At 37.9% G+C, this 22,945-nt stretch overlaps 1 protein-coding gene across 4 annotated transcripts in view; it reads right to left on the bottom strand.

Annotated features, from left to right (window-relative positions):
• The window catches only part of LOC138709217 (uro-adherence factor A-like), a 1,183,483-nt gene that overhangs the window by 510,803 nt on the left and 649,735 nt on the right, over positions 1-22,945 (bottom strand). For all 4 annotated transcript variants that reach the window (XM_069839807.1, XM_069839810.1, XM_069839808.1 and 1 more), the window contains exon 4: positions 13,013-13,161. In XM_069839807.1, coding sequence (XP_069695908.1) covers positions 13,013-13,145 — 133 coding nt within the window. In that variant the 5' untranslated portion in view covers positions 13,146-13,161. The remainder of the gene's footprint in view (positions 1-13,012; positions 13,162-22,945) is intronic.

The following is a 22,945-nucleotide window of genomic DNA, read 5'->3' as shown; positions in this document are numbered from 1 at the left end:
TACTGTATATAACTTTATGTAACTTATATAAGCAGCTCAGCCAAGTATATATTCTCCAGTGTGTTTAATTTAAAATGGAAATAGAAAAGTGTTTCCAGCAGCAATGTAAATACAGTTCCAGAACGGTTTTAAAGCTGCATGGGACCCTCAGTCATCATCGATTATGTCTTACATTAAGACCTCAACCCAATACGAGCAAACGCTGGGTAACTTTCGGTGCTGGACCCCGGACTCATTTCACTGGCATTATCACCTTCATTTCATTGAAACGCTAAATAACTTAGATGTTGATAGAGCGTCGTAAAATAACCCAATACATTAAGACCTAAAATTGTGACGACTTCCACCACTGGAATATACCTGGTATCTGTATACCATCACATCATTTTAAAATCCAATAAAGCTTAAGATTAAAAACCAGCTGTGGTATAAAACTCGTAAATAATCTGAGAGGAAGATACTGTATGTAGTCTACTAGATTGTAGAAAGACAGTAAAGATTTCAGACAGAAAACTGAAGGGCGGACGGATGGAGGAACAGACAAAAACACAGGCATACATAGACAAGAAAGACTAGAACAGACAGACAAGACCAAGCGGACTATATAGACCAGACAAGAAAGACGACAGGACAGACAACCGGGCGGGCGGGCGGAAGACAAAAACACAGACATACACAGACAAGACAGACCAGGCACATTAGAACAGACAGACAAGACCAAGCAGACTATATAGACCAGATAAGAAACACGACAGGACAGAAAGCCGGGCGGGCGGGCGGAAGACAAACACACAGACATAAACAGACAAGATAGACTAGGCACACTAGAACAGACAGACAAGACCAAGCAGACTATATAGACCAGATAAGAAAGACGACAGGACAGACAGCCGGGCGGGCGGGCGGAATACAAAAACACAGACATACACAGACAAGACAGACCAGGCACACTAGAACAGACAGACAAGACCAAGCAGACTATATAGACCAGATAAGAAAGACGACAGGACAGTCAGCCGGGCGGGCGGGCGGAAGACAAAAACACAGACATACACAGACAAGACAGACCAGGCACACTAGAACAGACAGACAAGACCAAGCAGACTATATAGACCAGATAAGAAAGACGACAGGGCAGACAGCCGGGCGGGCGGGCGGAAGACAAAAACACAGACATACACAGACAAGACAGACCAGGCAGACTAGAACAGACAGACAAGACCAAGCAGACTATATAGACCAGATAAGAAAGACGACAGGGCAGACAGCCGGGCGGGCGGGCGGAAGACAAAAACACAGACATACACAGACAAGACAGACCAGGCAGACTAGAACAGACAGACAAGACCAAGCAGACTATATAGACCAGATAAGAAAGACGACAGGACAGACAGCCGGGCGGGCGGGCGGAATACAAAAACACAGACATACACAGACAAGACAGACCAGGCACACTAGAACAGACAGACAAGACCAAGCAGACTATATAGACCAGATAAGAAAGACGACAGGACAGTCAGCCGGGCGGGCGGGCGGAAGACAAAAACACAGACATACACAGACAAGACAGACCAGGCACACTAGAACAGACAGACAAGACCAAGCAGACTATATAGACCAGATAAGAAAGACGACAGGACAGACAGCCGGGCGGGCGGGCGGAAGACAAAAACACAGACATACACAGACAAGACAGACCAGGCAGACTAGAACAGACAGACAAGACCAAGCAGACTATATAGACCAGATAAGAAAGACGACAGGGCAGACAGCCGGGCGGGCGGAAGACAAAAACACAGACATACACAGACAAGACAGACCAGGCACACTAGAACAGACAGACAAGACCAAGCCGACTATATAGACCAGATAAGAAAGACGACAGGACAGACAGCCTGGCGGGCGGGCGGAAGACAAAGACACAGACATACACAGACAAGACAGACCAGGCAGACTAGAACAGACAGACAAGACCAAGCAGACTATATAGACCAGATAAGGAAGACGACAGGACAGACAGCCGGGCGGGCGGAAGGCAAAAACACAGACATACACAGACAAGACAGACCAGGCAGACTAGAACAGACAGACAAGACCAAGCAGACTATATAGAAAAGATAAGAAAGACGACAGGGCAGACAGCCGGGCGGGCGGGCGGAAGACAAAAACACAGACATACACAGACAAGACATGCCAGGCACAGTAGAACAGACAGAGAAGACCAAGCAGACTATATAGACCAGATAAGAAAGACGACAGGACAGACAGCCGGGCGGGCGGGCGGGCGGGCGGAAGACAAAAACACAGACATACACAGACAAGACAGACAAGGCAGACTAGAACAGACAGACAAGAACAAGCAGACTATATAGACCAGATAAGATAGACGACAGGACAGACAGCCTGGCGGGCGGGCGGAAGACAAAGACACAGACATACACAGACAAGACAGACCAGGCAGACTAGAACAGACAGACAAGACCAAGCAGACTATATAGATCAGATAAGGAAGACGACAGGACAGACAGCCGGGCGGGCGGAAGACAAAAACACAGACATACACAGACAAGACAGACCAGGCAGACTAGAACAGACAGACAAGACCAAGCAGACTGTTTAGACCAGATAAGAAAGACGACAGGGCAGACAGCCGGGCGGGCGGGCGGGCGGAAGACAAAAACACAGACATACACAGACAAGACATGCCAGGCACAGTAGAAGAGACAGAGAAGACCAAGCAGACTATATAGACCAGATAAGAAAGACGACAGGACAGACAGCAGGGCGGGCGGGCGGAAGACAAAAACACAGACATACACAGGCAAGACAGACCAGGCACACTAGAAGAGACAAGAACAAGCAGACTATATAGACCAGATAAGAAAGACGACAGGACAGACAGCCGGGCGGGCGGGCGGAAGACAAAAACACAGACATACACAGACAAGCGAGACCAGGCACACTAGAACAGACAGACAAGATCAAGCAGACTAGACCAGACAGGACACGACAGGACAGACATCCGGTCGGGCAGACAGACACACACACATGCAGGCAGGCAGGCAGGCAGGCAGGCAGGCAGGCAGGCAGATAGATAGATAGATAGATAGATAGATAGATAGATAGATAGATAGATAGATAGATAGATAGATAGATAGATAGATAGATAGATAGATAGATAGATAGACAGACAGACAGACAGACAGACAGACAGACAGACAGACAGACAGATATATAGATAGATAGATAGATAGATAGATAGATAGATAGATAGATAGATAGATAGATAGATAGATAGATAGATAGATAGATAGATAGATAGATAGAAGGAAAAAATCAAGAAAGAAAAGGAGATTAAAAAGGATAGAGAGAAAGAGGGAAAGAAAAGAAAATACATTAAATCTTCATTATAACCCAGTGCGCTGAGGAAAATTGTGGTGTCGGTATGTGAAAGGCTAAACTGCGACAGAGGATAAGTATCGGTGACAATGGGATCCATGGAAACGGATTTCCTGCCGAGTAAAAGCTGAACAATTTATCAATACACTGCGCATTGGCGCCAGTGTTCGTGAAGTTCTGGCTCTGTAGTGTTGCAAACTTTTGTCTAGTTCTCTGTATATTTACATTTCTCTTATCCATCCATCCATCCATCCATCAACCTACCAACTTACCTTTCTATTTAGACGTCAGGATCCGAAAAGTATGATGGGTGAAGAGATAGTGACTTCGTCACCACAAGGCAGTATTTTATCTTTGACGGGTAGATTTAAGGGCGAAAAAAGTTACAATCTCAGAAGTTGATGCATGAGCGGTAAGAAATAAATAAAAGGTCTGAATAGAATTACAACAGGAAATTTAGTGATTTAATGTCGTAAATCGTGTTTAGTGAGATGAAAGTATGTTTAGAGGATCATAGATGTAGGGATCAGTTAGGAAGTTATAAAATTGAAAAAAGTTGGGGAATTAAAAAATGGCTATTTAATAAATATGGTTACCGATTGAAGTTTATTGTAAAGTAGTAAATCTTAGAAAGTGATGTAGTGAAGTTTGTGAAAGATGATCTTAGTGATAGTATTTCCAATTTTCTATAGTTTTTCTGAGTGTTGATTGTGGTTAAGAAATGATTTAGTTAGCAAGATTAGAATGCTGAAAGGAATGTAAGTGTGGAACGAACAGATGATGGATATTTAAGATCAATAAGAAGAAATTGACTGTTTGGAGTTAAGTTAATAGCGAGAGTAGAAGAGTTATTAGTTAGACTGTCGGGATTGCTTACTAATTGTAGGTAGGGATGTGTAATAGAAAGTTATGGTGAAACCCGTATACGTAAGTTGTGGTACACTATAACTAATATAAATATTGATGACAAATGTCTAAATATCTATTTGATTTGATTATCTTTCTATTCAAATATTCGCATATCCATCCGTTCAGCAATCTAATAATTCGCCTAGCAATCCATTTATATGAATTTCTGTCCAAATATTCATCTACCCATCCATCCATACCCTCATAAATCAGTCGACTCCTGCGTTTCTCTCATTTAATGTTGTTGTTTAGTCAAATGTTCGAAGACAGGTCTAAATCTCACAAGTAATACCAAGAAACCACCATTTATGAGGCAACTAGGCCAGGAGATAATGGGGTAGGATGGCCAGTTCATTTCCCCCTCCATTGCATACATCGCCGACTAGCTTCATATACACTAGTCAGACTTCAGATGCATACAAACAATTTTTTGTGTTTACTATATATATATAGTTTTTTGTTTCCTACCTTCTTTGTTGTTTTTTCTACAGGTAACCTTGTATTCCCGCATTTATTATTTTGCAAGTTATTCCTATAGCCTAGTTATAAGATCCACGTAAAGAATAATTTCTGGTTCTACAGAATTTAACTATTATAGTAACAATGATTATTGGAGGAGAAAAATTCGCTCCGGCGCCGGGGATCGAACCCGGGTCCTAGGTTCTACGTACCAAGCGCTTTAACCACTGAGCGAATTTTTCTCCTCTAATAATCATTGTTACCATAACAGATGAATTCTGTAGGACCAGAAATTAATTTTTACGTAAATTAATCGCCCAACAGTACATATACAGTCAACTTCGGATGTAGTGGATCTCTGCGGACTTGCATATTTCGTTCACTATATCCGAAATGTCTCTCCCTCAACCTTAAATGACAGGAATGAATGAAATTGTGAACAAGAAAATAAAATACTATACAGTCATTAAAATACTTCATTTTTGTGGAATGAATTACACTGTATACTGTATGTATATTGTTACTCCAGTTGATTTACTTAAACTATGCTGTCCACCCACGTCCGCTTGCGCAAAACCACGTTCAATGTCACTTATAAGCTTCGCCCTATCTTCCAAAGAAAACACTTTACCCTTCTACATTTTTATACAGTACATTCACTGTTCGAACACTAGAAATAGTCTGATCAGGTAGAAATGACAAACACTGTTATAGTGTGACTGCATACTCAGCCTTGGAATTTCCCGGGTCACTTAATGAAAACTGGAAGAAGTTTGATGGAGTTTGAAAGCCATCGAAATCTTATCTTCATTTATACCCTAGACATAATGTCCGTCACCTTTTAATAAAAGAAGGCAATTTCATTTTCCGTTGTTTCGATGCTCTCCGTCATAATGGAAATGTTTCTCAGAACAAAAGGCAACCCTTTGACGGCGGAGGATTAAAAATAACAGCAGAGTAGTGTGCCTGAGAACAGGTGGCAACCCTTCGACGGTGTAGTGAGGTAAGGTCGCCACACGTTGCCTGGATTTACAGTACAGCTCATTATCTAGGAATCACTAATCCTACCTTTGTCCTTTGACTAAAGGCGTAAGAAACTTAGAATGTTCTTCTCGATACTTTCTATCAATTTTATACAAGAAGGTCTGCCTTCAAATAAGAATTTGTCAGGATACAACTCTTGTAATATCAATTTTTAAGGTTCATTATAACGGAAACGAGGGTTCACTATAAACGGAAATATTAATGTACTTTTTAACGTATGCGGGTCGGGACCAACGATTTAGGTTTACTATAGCCGAATGTTCACTATAACCGAGTTCACTATATCCAGAGTTGACTGTATATACTGTGGAATCCGGCCCATCAAAGCCAAGTCAAGGAGTGCGCTCCTGTATGATGGCAGTTGATTTAATACTGTATATGTCAACATATACGTCGAACATGGAGTCAGGCCACAAAGGGAAAAACACTAAAGGAGGGGTTTCGGTCCAGTAATGTGGCTCGAACTTCGGCGTAGCTCGTGGTTAGAGCGTTTGATACGTAGAACCAAGGACTCGGGTTCGATCCCCGGCACCGGAGCAAATTTTTCTCCTCAAATAATCATAATCCTAATTGTAAGAGTTTTTAGACTCCCATGGAGATTATGATCCGAATTACGCTTTTGAGTATTTCACCGTGCACTGGAACTTGATATTTCCAAAGTTTCGGAACTACATACTGTACATGTTCCATCATCAGAGCAGATATATAAGACCGGGGGAGGGGGGGGGTCGCCTACTTTGTTGAGCTCGTTACGCCAGGATAATCCAGACGACTTGTGTATATACAGTATATGGCTCCTCAAAGAAACGTGTAAAACTTCACAGAGTCTAAAGAAAGCCTAATTTGTTGACCTGCCATTCATGCTAATAGTTAAAGAAGAAAAATCTGCTGCTGAAATTCGCCTCAGACTTCAGCGCGCATACGGAGATGTGTGCATGGGCGCCAGCAGTGTTAGGAGATGGATAAAACATTTCGAAGATGGGAACACGAGCATCCAAGATGAGCCTCGTAGCGGGCGCCCTCGAACTGCACCCAAGGAACGTAACAAGGAAAGAGTTGATGAGTTCTGGGATACATTTTGGTTGAATTTCTTGAATCTGGACAGACCATAAATGCTTTTCGCTACATTAAGACAGTTTTAAAGCTCCGTCGTGTATTGCGCGAGAAACGTCCTGGAAAGATGATCGTCCTGCAACACGATAACGCATAGCCTGACACTGATCGTGTCACCGTGGAGAAAATCAGAACATTTGGGTGGGAAACTCTTCCTCTACAGTCCCGACTTGGCACCCTCCGACTACCATCTTTTCGGTTCTGCAAAGGAGCAGCTGCGAGCTCAACGCTATGAGACGCTGGAGGACATCCGGAAAGCAGTGCGTCAGTGTCTTCGGGAAGATGAAATGGACTTCTACAGCAAGAGAATTTTCAAACTTACAGAACGGCGGGAAAAATGTGTGCAAAGACATGGAGACTATGTTGAAAAGTGACAGAAAAGTCTGCAGATAAGATGATGTACCTGGTTTGTCTAAAAAATAAAAATTGAGTTTTATAACAATGGGTTGCTCATGACTTTCAGTATGACCCTCGTAATAATAAAGATTTTGGTCCAGTCTTACCCAATTCCTCCTAATACAGGGACATCATTTTATTTTTACTTTAATTTTTATTGTACCTGAGTTTTTTAATGTATTTAACAGCTACCCTCTCTACTAGTAAACTTCCAACCGTCCTCCACACAGAACCAGGGCCGCGTATGCAGTTAAAGTCGTCTTACGCTCATAGTAAACAGTACTGGGTTAGTGAGTATAGTACGTTCCAGAAATATGTTCGCGTTTTCCAGTGACATTAGAGCTTTCAATATTGAGTCATATTTTCGCACAAGTACTGTCGTCCGTTTGCCTACGTCGCACCCGGTTTCCCCCACCTGCTTCTGCTCGCCCCTCTGTAAAGGCTAGTGGCTGGGCTCTCTTATCTCTTTTCTGCAAACATTAATTTCTGTTAGGAATTGGACGTCTACGTAATATTATAAAACTGTTTAAAATAACTTAAATAAAAGGACCTCGTTAAAATAATTGTCACGTGATTTCCTCCCTTTCAACGACCCTGCGACAAAACTACTTGGACGGACAGTAGATAGCATGTCTGAGTAATTTTACCTTTTCGGATCGGGCAGAAGTGAAGATTGAATTTACAGTACGTAAGGTACTCTTTTACAGAGTAGGTTCACAATTATTTCAACATGAGTTACTAGTACGAAGGACGAAACTGGTAATTGGAATTAGGTATAATGGTCTACAGTACGATAATATGCACAAAGAAACTGAAGCCTGTATCGAAATGAACGACCACCATTTTCAAAAATGTGTTTAATATCCATATTGTGATTATTTTTCAATTTAACTTCATTCTCTATATTGTACGCTAATGTGCTGTAGACAGTATAATGTACACTGCGCAATGAATACGTCCGAATGGATAGCTCAGTTAGTGAGTAAAAACACTTATTGTTAAAACAGTACTGTATTTTGATTAAACAAAAAACTAATGAAAATTATCAAACTCAAAATCGCGATATTTCCTAGTTTACGTAAATGGATGTATGTATGTATGTATTTATTTACACTGCAAGTGGGCAAGCACCCGGTGGCAGTGGTATACACAATATAAACAATACACAATAAAATGATAAGCAATACACAATAAAATTTACAGTACACAATACAATTTTGTACACAATACAATAAGAATACACAATACAATTTAACACAATAATAATAAAACATAAATAAAATACCTAATTTTACAATACAACCTACATAATTATATATAGGCCCTACATAAGTTTCAATAGTCTTTCACTTTACTCTCATCTCACTCCCTGTAGTGGCACTATGACGCATTTCACTGACACTTTAGCACACATTTCACTGACACTCTGTAACACATTTCACTGACACTATAGGACACATTTCATTGACGCTATAAATTATCACTGATCGGAACTGTTCACTGCACTGTAAAACCATAACTTCACTGACTTACCTCGCTTCACTGATACAACAGTTCAAATAAGTCAAATAATTATACCCTTATGCATACTTATAAACAGAACTACATTTAAACTAAACATTTCTAGTCTAAGGCCCTCTTACACGCTATTTTTAAATAATTTACAATTCAAACCAAGGAAGTAACTCGTCAGGCTAGATAAATACATGTTCACCTTAAAAAATTAAATGTTAAATGTCACCTTAATTTTAATTTTCACTTTATACACACTTTTTTAGTTATTCTTGAATCTCCTTAAGGAAGGACAGCCCTCAAAGACCGCTGCAGGTAGGCCATTCCAATCATTTATAGTTCTATTTAAAAATGAGAATTTACCGACATCCGTTTTCTGTTTCCCACATTTGATTTTAAAATCATGATCGTTCCTACCATAGTACGTTGGCTTTTCTAACCGAGCCTGCCCATGCTTTCTGACCTAGATGTGCTCTATACAATGATGTTCTTCTAGTTTTCCTACGTCTGTTTTCCAAAGTTTCCCATCTAAGTTCTTTTATCGTATCGTTTCCATCTTCTCTTTTACCTTTACAAATTTAGCTGCCCTATACTGGATTCTTTCTAAGGAATTTATCTGATATATTCTATAGGGATCCCAACATGTAGTTCCGTATTCCATTAACGGTCGCACTAACGTTAGATATGCTATTTCCCTCGATTTGGGGCTAGCCTTTCTCAAGATTCTCATAATAAAATGAAGTGCCCTCCATGCTTTGCCCGTAACATTATCAACATGCTCTCCCCAAGAAAGTTTGGAGTTTAAATATGCTGCTGCTACTGCTACTGCTACTGCTACTACTACTACTACTACTACTACTACTACTACTACTACTACTACTACTACTACTACTACTACTACTACTTTTCTTCCCTTCTATACCTAGTAAAGTGATTTGTTTGTATTTTACGCCAATATCATCGAACTCCAGTCGTGGAAGGGGTAGCAAACGGTGTTTCCTTTTCTCAACCGTTAATCCAAAGGTATAGCCAGATTAATATTAGAAATGTTAGTAAAAATAAAATGATGTCCCTGTAGAATAGAATACTATTGTAATAATTTAGACTACAATATTCAACGGTGGTCATCAATTTAACAACGAAATCTCCTTCACAACAGTAGCCTAATTTGTGATATGCTCTTCGTCATAAATGGCCGGAACTTCTACATAAACTAACACCAGAAAGAGCGGATTTAATTCCCAAGCACAGTGAATTGTTCGTCTCCACGTGCAATTCTAAAAGGCATTTAAACCCCGTTGCCATGGCAACCTGCCTGCAATCCTTTCACCGGAGCGAATCTGTTTCCTGAGCTACAGGTTAAACGTGTCACCTGATCCTTACCTGGAAACGGAAGCAAGGCGTATGTAAGGACGCGGACGGTCGGGGAAGCCTCGGTGCACAGAACCATTGTTGAGACTTCCGCTTCCCAGAGTAGGATCGATACTAACAGAGAGGCCATGACGGAATCTGTTGCGAACCCCCACAACTGGGCTGCCAACCCCTCGTAACAGGATCATCATGATTACATCACCCCGGCCTACGTCACCCAGCTATGCGATACCCCTTTGGCCGTAAGTGGTCACAGCTGTTTAAAAAGTCGTTTTATTACATTTTGGGTCTATCGAAGTATTGCAACATCAGCTCAGTATCAAGTTTCGAATCACAAAAGTCTACAATTTTAGTCATTATACGTATTAGAGCCATTAACTACGTACACAGACCACCATGCGGCGCTGTAATGTACTGCACCACAATGCGTTGTTCAATCTAAAGCAGGGGTTAATCTCTATAGACAATTAATTCTTCCAATTCTTACTTATGCTTTTCCTGCCTGGTTTTATGCACCTCGGACTACACTCAAGCAACGCAAAATAGAGCTTTCTGGCTCTTCCATGCCTGCGATTATTTTACAAGTTCATAAAGATCTACATGTTGACAACTGCACACTCATCTTCTTCAAGCTACAAGACACTTCTACCAGAAACTTCATTCCAGTCACAACCCCTTCATCTCATCACTAGGATCCTCAGCAGTTAACCAAATTCAGGGCATCATTGTTCATTAGGTTTTTAGTATAATGATTGGTCTTTCTTTATTATAATCTGATGTTATTACCACTGAATTTTGATTTAGTGGTTTTGTTCCACTTAGTTTTCCTCTTATGTTGTGAACTATTTATGCGTGGACAAAAAAACCTAGTGATTTTGATACTACTTTGATATTAATTATGCATTAAATGCATTAAAAAAAACGCAGGGGTTCTCACCCTTTTGAAGATTGTGAGCACCGCCCACATGTAATATTAAGTAAGCGAGCACCATGAAATGGAATAGGTTTAATTGACCTATATGGATACACAAATAAAATAGATAAACAAAGAAATAAACTTTTAAAACACTGACCAGGATAATGATACCCTTTAAATTGAACGTTACTCAGAATTTCAGTGATTCCCAAAGAGAAGTCGCTTGTAGCTGCACATAAATAATCCTCCTGATGTGAATTTATTAGTTAATCACGATCGTGCTTTGTTCTTGAGGTATTTCATATGTGAGGTTTTTTCCGCAATGGCAGATTGTCTCCAACATAGCTAGGCATGTGAGAGAAACACTCCACAGTCTTTGGAGCCTTTTTGTGTCTTCCGCTCCCCAAATAAGTATCATATCAGATAATCCAGACAAAAAATTAATGCTATGTTAAAAATTGCAACATTTAACTAGAATACATGGAAGGTAATTCACTTCTGAAGACAAATACAGTACCTACTCTCGAATTCTACATTGGGAACACAAAAAAGTTTAAGTGTGAATTGAAAATCACACAATGGAACAAGTCCGACATTAGTTACCTCGAAAATTTGATATAATTCTACAGAAATGACACTCATGTGAAATTTTCTAATTAGATAGTCACGAAAAGTAAGACCTTGATTGAAATTTGAAATTCCAATTAATAAAACACGAAAATGTTACAGGACGTAGACAGACTATACAGTCTTAATTCGGATATAGAACTTTAAAAGTAACTGTTCCTTTTCAGTATTCATTTCGCATGTTTATGTATTTGTTCTTATTTTTGGAAGGAAAGATATATGAAGTCACAGATTTGAATGGTATACGTAACTCGTAGCAAAGTGTTTTCAATCACATTAAAAAGTATTAATTTACACAAGGTAATATTGTATTATAATGTTCACTATGTGATGTAGGGGCCGAGAAAGCATGGGACTTATTTCCGTTCGCTTCAATGCTGGCTTGTAGGTGGACATTCTTATCTTTTAATACTGCAACACCCCCAAAGTGTTTCTAGAGATACAAAATGTGAGACGTGATAAATTACAATACTGTGCTAATGTGTAATTATTTTTCTTTAGAACTGACTTAAGGTTTTCGGTTGTGTGCTTGAAATATTGGATATATTCAGGGGTTCATGGAAAGACTGATCCATATTTTTGTTTTATTTGTAGTATTTTTCTTTCAGTTTGTTTGCATAGCCGTAAGGTATGAGAGTATTGCTGAGTGATTCTGTTTCAAGATTAGATTTATTTTTATTTATTTATATTTTTTCTGCAGATTGTAGTGGCATTGTTACGGATATGGGACATGATACCTTTTTTTTATATGTGTGCGATGGTTATAATCGAAATGGAGATGCTTTCCTGTGCGTGGGTTCTCGGTAAACCTTCGTACAAAGATATGCTATATCCTTCGGGACCAACACATTTCTTTTTTGATTGTCAGCAATACAAAAAATAAATCTGTTCTTCTAAACAATTTATCATTTCTTCCTCCTTCATTTCGATCTGTTAGATATGTTTCATTCAAATAACCAACTCGCTGAAATTTGTCATTTTCATGGACAATGGATCGGCACATAAAATCACACGTACTTCAACTCAGATAAATATAGCAGTTTAGTAGTCCTCAGATTTCAGCCTTGCCAAATTATTTACTGCATCGATACGTGTAAAGACACATGCTTCGAAATCGTTAATTCAGCGAACTGAAGATACGCCATTTCAGTGAGTCGATCATTGATAGAGATTGCAGGAACAGAATGAACGGAGTAACTGTTTTCTTTGCTCAATTAAGGAACAAAATAAAATCAACAATTGCGAATTGGTTCATTCGGGACTTACCATGGCGCGACAGATCGGCGTCAATGGCGTCTACCACGAGGTCCTCCTGTTGGGGCGAGGACTCCCGGACGCATGCCATCAGGTTGAGCGACGCGTGGTGCTGGCCGCCCCCTGTGCTGCTGGCTGTGGCCATCTTCACTTTTCATTTACTGCAACAAGAAATACATCACAAAAAGCTTGTTAGCTGGCTCCTTCTATCATGAAAACCTTCCTGGAATCTTCTAATCTCGAAATGTTAATCTTGGTTTAACTCTCAAGTTCCGACTACCAAATATGCAAGATGTTATACTATACAACATAAAAATAGTATTTAAAATGTATTCTTCAAAGCCTAACTCATCTCTTTCGTTTTAATTTTATATTATTAATTTATTCAGATACGCATTAATATTTTTACAAAATGAGAGATGTGAAAATACACTCACTTAACTCATAACGAAGTATTTTCAATTATATTGAACAAGTATCAATATTATTAGTATTTTGATAATGCTTTATATACGTAAATGCCCGATATAGATTTCCCAGCATTACTCTCTTATCAGAGAAAGTTATGTATTGAATATTGATTTTCTTTACTTGTTTGATTAATTTTCTTATTCGCATTTGTATAACAATAATCGATTACTTGAAATAAAGTAGATAATATATATGAGTATAATTTGATTTTTATTATTTTTATTTACTTAATAAAACTTCCTACAATTGTTGGTTGCCTAATTCGACAGAGTGTATCGTTCATAACATGACTGAATAAAGACAAACGTAGGGAGATTCAAATTAAGGGATTCATGAGGGGAAAATGCATACAGTAATAGTTTATATATTGTAAAGATGATTTCATAGACCAGTAGAGATTCTTTAGTAGCCAAAATGGCTATATCGGTGTGATTATTTTTAGGAATCACAAGTGTTTTAAAGAAACCCATTAAGATTCTAATATTGCCTCGTCTTGCTCCTATGAGAAGTCCTATTAGCTACCTTAATTAAGTAGATTTTGTATTTGTCTTTGAAGTACAAAATCGTTAGATCGTATATCACCACATTTCTTGATCTATTTCTTCTTGCTGACTAGCGCTGATTTCAAATCTGATGGTGGAGTCCAAAATATACCTGGTTGTAAAGTAAAAATACTGGTAAGAACCATTCCACCTGATGCAACTTCCCTTGTTCAACAGCTGAATATATACCTTTTTCGTCACTGGAAGAAGTTCGCGAAACGTTTTTGTGAGAGAGTTTTACTCGACAACATTGATGTTGACCTCCAGAGCCGTAACGCTACCATTAACCTGCATGCATTTATCCATAATCAGTTCAGTGCCCCCATATTCACTAACACGATTAAGCATGCCTGGAAGAAAGCTACTTTTCCAGTTAAATGTGATGCTTTTGAAGCTTCTGTCAATGTTATCTGGGGCACTGAAGATTCGAGTTGCTCAACTCCCAACTGCAGAAATGCATCTTTCATGCAATGTGCTTATTGTCGTTCACATTTGTGCTTAACGGATTTCTACATCAACACCCACAAACATGTTTAAATATAAAGGACAGCTAAAATTAGTAGAATAATCATTAGGGGAAACTCAGCTAATTTCGCAGTACGGGTAATTCCGCAGTAGTGCATATATGATTTTACTGCGGCTTTACAATAGCTTGAACGTAAGTTTTGAGAAGCTGTCAACAGGAGAATATCCTCTGAAGTACTATAGAAAAAAATCAAGGATATTGGTCGAAATCTCTGTCGGCAATACAGTGAAACATCGAAAGTTGACTGTTTTTCGTGTTTTGCTATTCAGCTGTGAAGAAAGTGAGCATTGTTACATATAAATTGTTCCTTTTATATTAATTTCATAATGTATTTCATAATTACTTACTACTGCGGAATTAGCTAAGTCCTATTGCGGATTTATCCGCACTGTTGCGGAATTATCCGAGTTATTCTTAACCAACTATAATGTATGTACAACTACATATATTTGCATTTTAATAGGTCTCTTTATCTCATGTGATAATGAAAGGTTTCGTCCAAGTCTACATACCTTGATAATATTTTTCAATAAACATTTTGATAAAAATATGATAGATTTACTTCTTAATGTTGCGGAATTAGCCGACCCTCCCCTATTTATAGCTGAGTTTCTTCATTATACCAATATCTATCTAGGCTCATAAACATTATAGCCTATAATTACTACTGTGGGCAGGTACAATTGGTACCATAAACACTGATACAGCTGAACTTTCCATCGTATTTGATTTTATACCATTATCAATCAGGCAATTTGCGAATGTACCTTGTTAGAGATAATACAGTTCTACTGTTTGATAGAGAATTAAACAGATATCACAAAAATGCCTGCTACTCAGTATTTAATATCTGGGGGTTACGACAGTTTTATTCTAGGAGTGAGATAGGCCTATATGGCATTATAAAGTCTTGAGCATTCAAGTACTTATTCCTTCAAGTGATTTGGCTCTGATTTGGGTCTATGATTCATTACATCGATATGCCTACCAACATAGAATAGAAGCGTGGCTATCGCAAGTAGAGGGCTTTTTAAATCGGAGAGTGAGTGCTGTTGTGTGGCTTGTTAGTCAGGAATTCACTGCTCTCCTTAAAAGTTATTTGATTTGCCGTAAGTGCGTCCGACGGACCACAGCCACTTAACCAATTGGAACAATAGGAAAAATAGAGTCGCCGCCGCGCCGTTCCTGTAGTGGAGTAGTAATAGGAAAATTGTTCAGAAGCTAGTCAGAAGGGTTCACCATCAATTCCAGTTTAATTTCGGAAGTTACGGTTTGGTCGTTCAAGGATGGAACAGTTGTAATAAAATTCTAAGAACTCGTGAAGTCTACCTATAACTACAGGGGGATTTCCCCGTGTTGGAAAGTTATCCTCCTCTCGTAAATTAATATTACTAACATCCCTGACAGGGATAACTTCTATCCCCTCCTCACAAAATATAATTGTTTTAATTTGAGTATACTGTATGTACTTTATAAAGTACAGTATAAAGTGAGCAAATAAAATAATATTGATATATTATCATCACCGGTAAGTTGAAACAATCAATAACTTAGGAATTACACATCTTATCTTAAACCTATTCACGGATATAATTATTATTATGATCAAGATGCAAGACAAGCAACTCAGTGCGACCCAGCGTTGAGCCGTATCAAATGAGGATAATAATAATTTTATGTATGGTATTCTCTATCTAGGATTCTATCCCCCCTCATTAGAAATCTTAATTCGCACCCTGCCTATAACTACAGCCAGTATGTGGTACACATACACATGGGTGTCATAATGTTTTAACGGCCGATTTTGTCCGCTAATAGCCGCAAATTTCAAAATTGTAATATAAAAATATTAAATGAGATAACGGATACAAATAAAGGAAAAGTGCAGAGTAATTTAAACAATATCAAATGCTAACTCGCGTCACGAAGAAGGAGAGTACAGAATATTCACAACCCCAACTGACCAGCTTTGAATATCTGATCACACCGATATTGAAAGATCTGAAGATGTATTTTAACATGCACTTATACACTCCTGTAACAAGTTAACTTAACATTAATTGTTAGCATATCACCGCCACTTCGTTTAAAAGACAAATGTATGTTTTTGTCCAGGGAAAATACCGGAACATCATTTTGTTTTTACTAACATTTCCAATATTAACCTATCTATACCTTTGGATTAACGGTTGAGAACTGGAAATACCTTCCACGACTGGAGTTTGACGACAAAAGTGTAAAATACAATACAAATAACTTCACTAGGTATAGAAGGGAAGAAAAGTAGAGCATCCATTTAAGTAAAGTAGGAATTGTTATGATTTTGAGTTTGATCACTTTCCTTAGGTTTTTATTTAATCAAAATACAGTATAGTATCAACAGTAAGTGTTTTACTCACTACCTGAACTATCTAAGCGGACGTATTTATTATGCAACGTATAGTATACTGTCTACAGCACATTAGCATACAATATTTACGGTACATTTATAATTAAAAAATAATCAAAATGTGTATATTTAAACAAATTATTGAAAATGGTGGTCGTTCATTTCGATACAGCTTCAGTTCTTTGTGCACATTAACACAAACGTTTTCAAGCATATCTTCTGAAATTGAATCTATGGTTCCTTGAATGTAATTATTTAATTCATCTATTGTTATAGGATGTTTAGCAAACACAACTGTTTCACAGTGACCCCAAAGAAATGATGCAAAGCACTCAAATCAAGCGACATGGGGAGCCATAATCCTGCACCAGTTGAAATAATTCTGTATCTACTCTATAACAATGCACCTTACGTACTACCAATTCAATCTTCGCTTCTGCCCAATCCGCACAGATAAATTTACTGAGATATGCTATCTACTGACTGTCCATGTGGTTATGTAGGAGGGTCTTAGAAAAGGGGAGGGGAAATTACGTAACAATTACTTACTTAATGAGACTCTTTTATTTAAATTATTTTAAACAGTTGCATAATATTACGTAGAAGTCCAATTCCTAACAGCAAATGTTTTCAGGAAGGAGCTAAAACAGCCCAGCCACTAGCCTGTAAAGAGAGGCCAGCAGAAATGGGTGGGGGAAACCGGGATGCGATGTACTAACTAAATGGACAGTAGCTGTGCGAAAATATGATTCAATAATAAATGCTCTTTCTTCACTGGAAAACGAAATAATATTTCTGAAACATACTATACTCACTTACTCTGTACTGTTTACTATGACTGTAAGACGACTGTGACTGCATATGGGGCCTTGGCTGTATGTGGAAGTTTGCTAAAGGGATGGGAGTGAAGTACATTAAAAAACTCAGGTAAAATAAAAATTGTAGTAAAAATAAAATGATGTCCCTGTACAATACGGCAGGGATGAGTGTTCCTGTGAAAGACGAATATTTTCCCTGGACCAAAAATACATTATGGCATTGCTATGAAGTGGGGGTGATGCACTGATCATTTACCACTTTAACTTTTCACTTTTCGAAACATCAACTACTATAATATATAATGTTTTACTTCCATTACGTAGGTTACCTTCACCGTCACTACTAAAAGACTTGACCAAACGCTTTAACGCTTCTTTGCACTAGACTGAGCATTCACAGCGAATTAGAATCAAACATGAGCGCAGCTTAAATCATACCGAATGCTACCTGCCTAATTATGAACAAAGCATTCAGTACGTACACCAATTTCATCGACGCTAAATAACCCAGTAGTTGATACAGAGTCGTTAAATAACCGAGTAAAAAATAATTATGATGATGATGATGATAAGCTCCAATTTATTAATTTATCTTATCATTACACGCAATATATGGTAAATCTCTCTATGAATTTTAGGATTGTAACGAGAGAGAATTATTGTTGATGCAATATCTTTTCTGAATTAGCCCTTAGGGCTCCGCGAATGATTGTCAGAGGTTCCGTCCGCGGAAGTTATGAAGATGACAAAAATTGCTAATTCCATCTAGTCTCTAGCGGGGAAAACAGAAACTACTTCCATCAAGCGAAAAATACTTTCTGAGAAAGTAGTTTGCTTTCTTCTTGCTACATGGAAGCATTAACATCAGAGCTACTCGTCACTGGAACTATGTCGAACTTTCTTGCTTGCCAAGTACTCAACGATTCTCGAAATTTATTTTATTTTTTATATACTGGGCAGGTAGCGTTTGTTATTCGTGGTACGTGGAATCTATAATCTATTGACTATTACGTTACCTCAAAAAAAAAAAAAAAAATATATATATATATATATATATATATATATATATACTGCATACCTGCATGTTAATTTGATAGCAGATATGTTAGCTAAACTTTCGTTGAACCGGAACTGTGGCTTAAGACGGGCTCCCTAAGACCTAAGAGTCATTAGCCATCAACTAGTGCTCGGTCAAAGGGAGAAAACAACAGCTATAACCTTACTTCAAAGAAGATAGTGCGAATTCCTGGGAATTGAGTTCGGAATATGTTGAACATGATCCTGTCTCAGAGTCTGCGGTGTCTGGTGTAGAAGTATTGAAAGTAACAAACGAAAATATTGTGATTTATATTTAATGACAGAACACACATGTTAGGTCAATAATACAGTGTTCACTGAATTTTATGAAATACATTAAAGGTGATATGTTACAGTTTATGAACACTACTTATTAGTGTTCATAAAACTGTAACATATCACCTTTAATGTATTTCATTGTGATTTAAGTTGTATTTGGACATGGGATTCACTGAGTTTGCTGATGAACGTCCACAGTGTGTGATATGTAACAAAGTTTTTCCCAATAGTTCTATGTTCCTTGTCAAGCTTAGACGGCATTTCTCAATTCAAAAATTCACAAATAAAATTGCAGACTACTTCGAAAGAAAAAGCGACGAACTCCATGCAGTTCAGACAAAATTTTACCTCGTGTAAAAACAAACAACGAGAAACTCTTGGTGGTAAGCCTCACCCTTGCTGAAACTCTTATGAAACCACTATTAGTGAAGGTAGTGAAGTGCATGGGGGACGAGAAAACTGCAAACTTGATTTCCAGTGTGTCTTTATCAAATAACACTGCATAATCGAATCCAGAATCTATGAAAAGACGTAAAAAATATCATGATTTCTCGTATCAGTTAAACGAAATTTTCGTTACAACTGACAAATCCACGGTATTTGCCGGATTAGCTATGTTAATGATGTTTGTGCGGTATGAATTTTCAGGTTCTTTCTTGAAATATTTTGTTCTGCAGCTATTGCCATCCTCTACAAGCGGTACTGAAATTTTTTCTTTTTCATTGAAAACTCGATGCCGTGGGACAATTGCATTGACGTGTGCACAGATGGCGCAAAGGCCATGGTAGGTCCTGTTGCTGGCACTGTTACAAGGATCAAGAAAGTTTTAAAAACTGAACAAGTAGTCACTGTGTACTACACCAACACGCCCTCGCAACGAAAAAATGCCAGCGTTATTAAAGCAGGTACAAGACAACGCCGTCAAAATGATCAACTTTATTAAGGTACGACCTTCGCAGTGTAGGCTACTTAAAATCCTGTGTGAAGATATGGGTAGTATACATAAATCATTGTTAGTAATATTACACACAGAAGTGCGATGGTTGTCGCGAGGTAAAACATTGTCCCGATTACATGAACTTCGAACGGAAATTTCTTCACTTTTGAATTACCAGAACAGTTTGCTAGCAGATTATTTGAATGATCAGAAATGGTTGTACAAATTATGTTACTTGGCAGACATTTTTCAAAAATGAATTCAGCACATACATACAAAGTAAACGGAAGACTATATTCGATGCTGATGACGAAATTATCGCACTGAAGAAAAAGATAGCGTTCTACATAGAAAGCATCGACAGTAAGAATCTTCCATTTCTCATTGACTTCAAATTTTATAGAAGAAAATAACATAACAATGAATGTCTCATTCATAGCAATAATGAAAGGACACTTTGACAATTTGCTTCAAAATATGAATTCATACTTTCCAAGGGACACTCAGGAATCGATTCTAAAGAATTATGAGTGGATTACAGATCCATTTCCAGTGGTCAAAACCAGCAGTCCTCACTACTTCAGATATGAGGTACTAATAGACATGGTTTCGAACAGCCACTGTCAGACATAATTTAAAAGCAAAATTTCCAGAATTTTGGGCTAAGTTAGGGGAGGATCTTTTGATATTAAGTTCAAAAGCTAAATTTCTCTCACTGCATATTCAAAGATAAACCACACATGTTGGGCCAATTATACAGTGTTCATAGATTTGATAAGAAACGTAAAAAAAATTTATATTAGTTATATGAACACTAATATATATAATATAATTATTAAAAAATTAGTAAAAGTCAGACATGTTTCGGAGATGCTTCTCCATCGTCAGTCACTTTACCACGACGGCTGGTTCAGGTGATCGAACCACGTTGTTGCTTGGCTTAAAGGAAACTCGCAACAACGCGGTTCGATCACCTGAACCAACCGTCGTGGTAAAGTCACTGAGGATGGAGAAGCATCTCCGAAACATGTCTGACTTTTACTAATTTTTAAATAATTATATTATATTTATTAGTGTTCATATAACTGTAATATAAAATTTTTTACGTTTCTTATTCTCTCACTGCCTTTTGATACTGTGTACCTCAGTGAAACGACCTTTTCGAGGTACAAGGCTACAAAAACAAAATATCGAACTTGTTTGGACACAGAAGACGATATACGTCTTCAACTGACTTCCATGACACCGGACATTGACAAACTCTGTCGCAAGAAACGGCACATTCTTCATATTAACTTCGGGTGTACATGTAACATTGTAACATTTTTTAAATATCTTAACTACTTGTTAATATCATTTTGTAGATTTAAATAAACTATATAAATAAATAAATAAATAAATAAATATATATATATATATATATATATATATATAAAGGAAACAACAGTAAAAAAGTACTATATATATATACAGGTTGTTTCAAAAATACGGGGCATAATTTCAGGTATGTATTTCCCACATGTAGACAATCAAAATAGTTCATTGCAACATGTGTCCGGAAATGCTTCATTTCCGAGTTATGGCCTTTACAACATTGAAATTCACCGGAACGTTTTTCTTTCCGCAGGTCGTTGTCATTACAGAAGATGTGCAAAATGTCCACCTCCTGCTTGAATACAGACCTCACATCGTTGTCTCATTGACCTGCGAACACGATCCCAAACTCCAGGAGTATTGCGTATGTCCTCAGAACATGCCACAATTCGATTCCGAAGGGATTCCAAATCAGGCACCGGAGACGAATAAACCAATGATTTTAAATGGCCCCACATATAGAAATCGAGAGGGTTCAGATCAGGTGAGCGTGGAGGCCAAGCAATTGGGCCACCTCTACCTATCCATCGATCAGGAAACCTTCGATCCAAGTACCGGCGAGCCGTGCGACTGAAGTGTGCAGGAACGCCATCATGCAGTGGAGTGTCTTCTAAAACATGGGGTATGGTGTTTTCCAGGAAGTTTGTGTACGCCTGCCCCGTAAGTCTGTTTACAAGTACATGGGATCCAACTAATCGGTCACCAATGATACCGGCCCACATGTTGAGGGAGAACCACACCTGGTGATGAGATGGAACAGTTGCACGTGGGTTTTCATACGCCCATACATGCTGATTGTGGAAATTTGTTATGCCATCTCGTGTGAACTGTGCTTCATCTGTAAATAATCGACTGAGTAATAAAATATTATATTGTATTCATTTATAGAAATTGACAATCTGAATATTCCATCATGCTTTCTAAGTTAATGAATGTGAGTCACACAAATATTTATAAGAGATATCTCAATTGTAAAATTAAACTTCATAATACGATAGCTAATATTTGGTTTAATCGTAAATGCTTAGAAAACAAAGTCATTCCCAAATACGCCACAATTGGAATGAAATCAAATACAAAAACTGCAATTAAGACTAAAACAACTGCACAAATAAATTGGATAAAAAATGAGATCAGATTTGTATATAAAAAGAAAGAAAACGTGAACATACAGTTATATGAACTTTATTTAATAATTTCAAAGACCTTTGGACAGACATGGCCTCTTGTCGACCTAGAAATTAATGAAAAGATCCATTCACTAATGGAAAATAAATACAATAATTTGAATAAGAAATTAGATAGCCTTACAAATAAAGTTGAAATTAAACATGATATTGAACAACAGAATCCAAAACCCAACAGGACAATTAATTTAACCGATGTAGAATTCACACAGGAAGAAACTAACATTTTGAATCTAGGTTACAAATATAATTTTCCTCAACCTAATATAAACCAGACATTAGATACGTTAATAATTGAAACTGAAACCATAATACAAAATTGTACTCATCCAAACAAAGATTTTC

Source organism: Periplaneta americana, chromosome 11 (genome assembly GCF_040183065.1).
Source record: "Periplaneta americana isolate PAMFEO1 chromosome 11, P.americana_PAMFEO1_priV1, whole genome shotgun sequence".
Lineage (NCBI taxonomy): Eukaryota > Metazoa > Arthropoda > Insecta > Blattodea > Blattidae > Periplaneta > Periplaneta americana.
The sequence above is the reverse complement of the archived record's forward strand: the minus strand, read 5'-3'. Positions and strand labels throughout refer to the sequence as shown.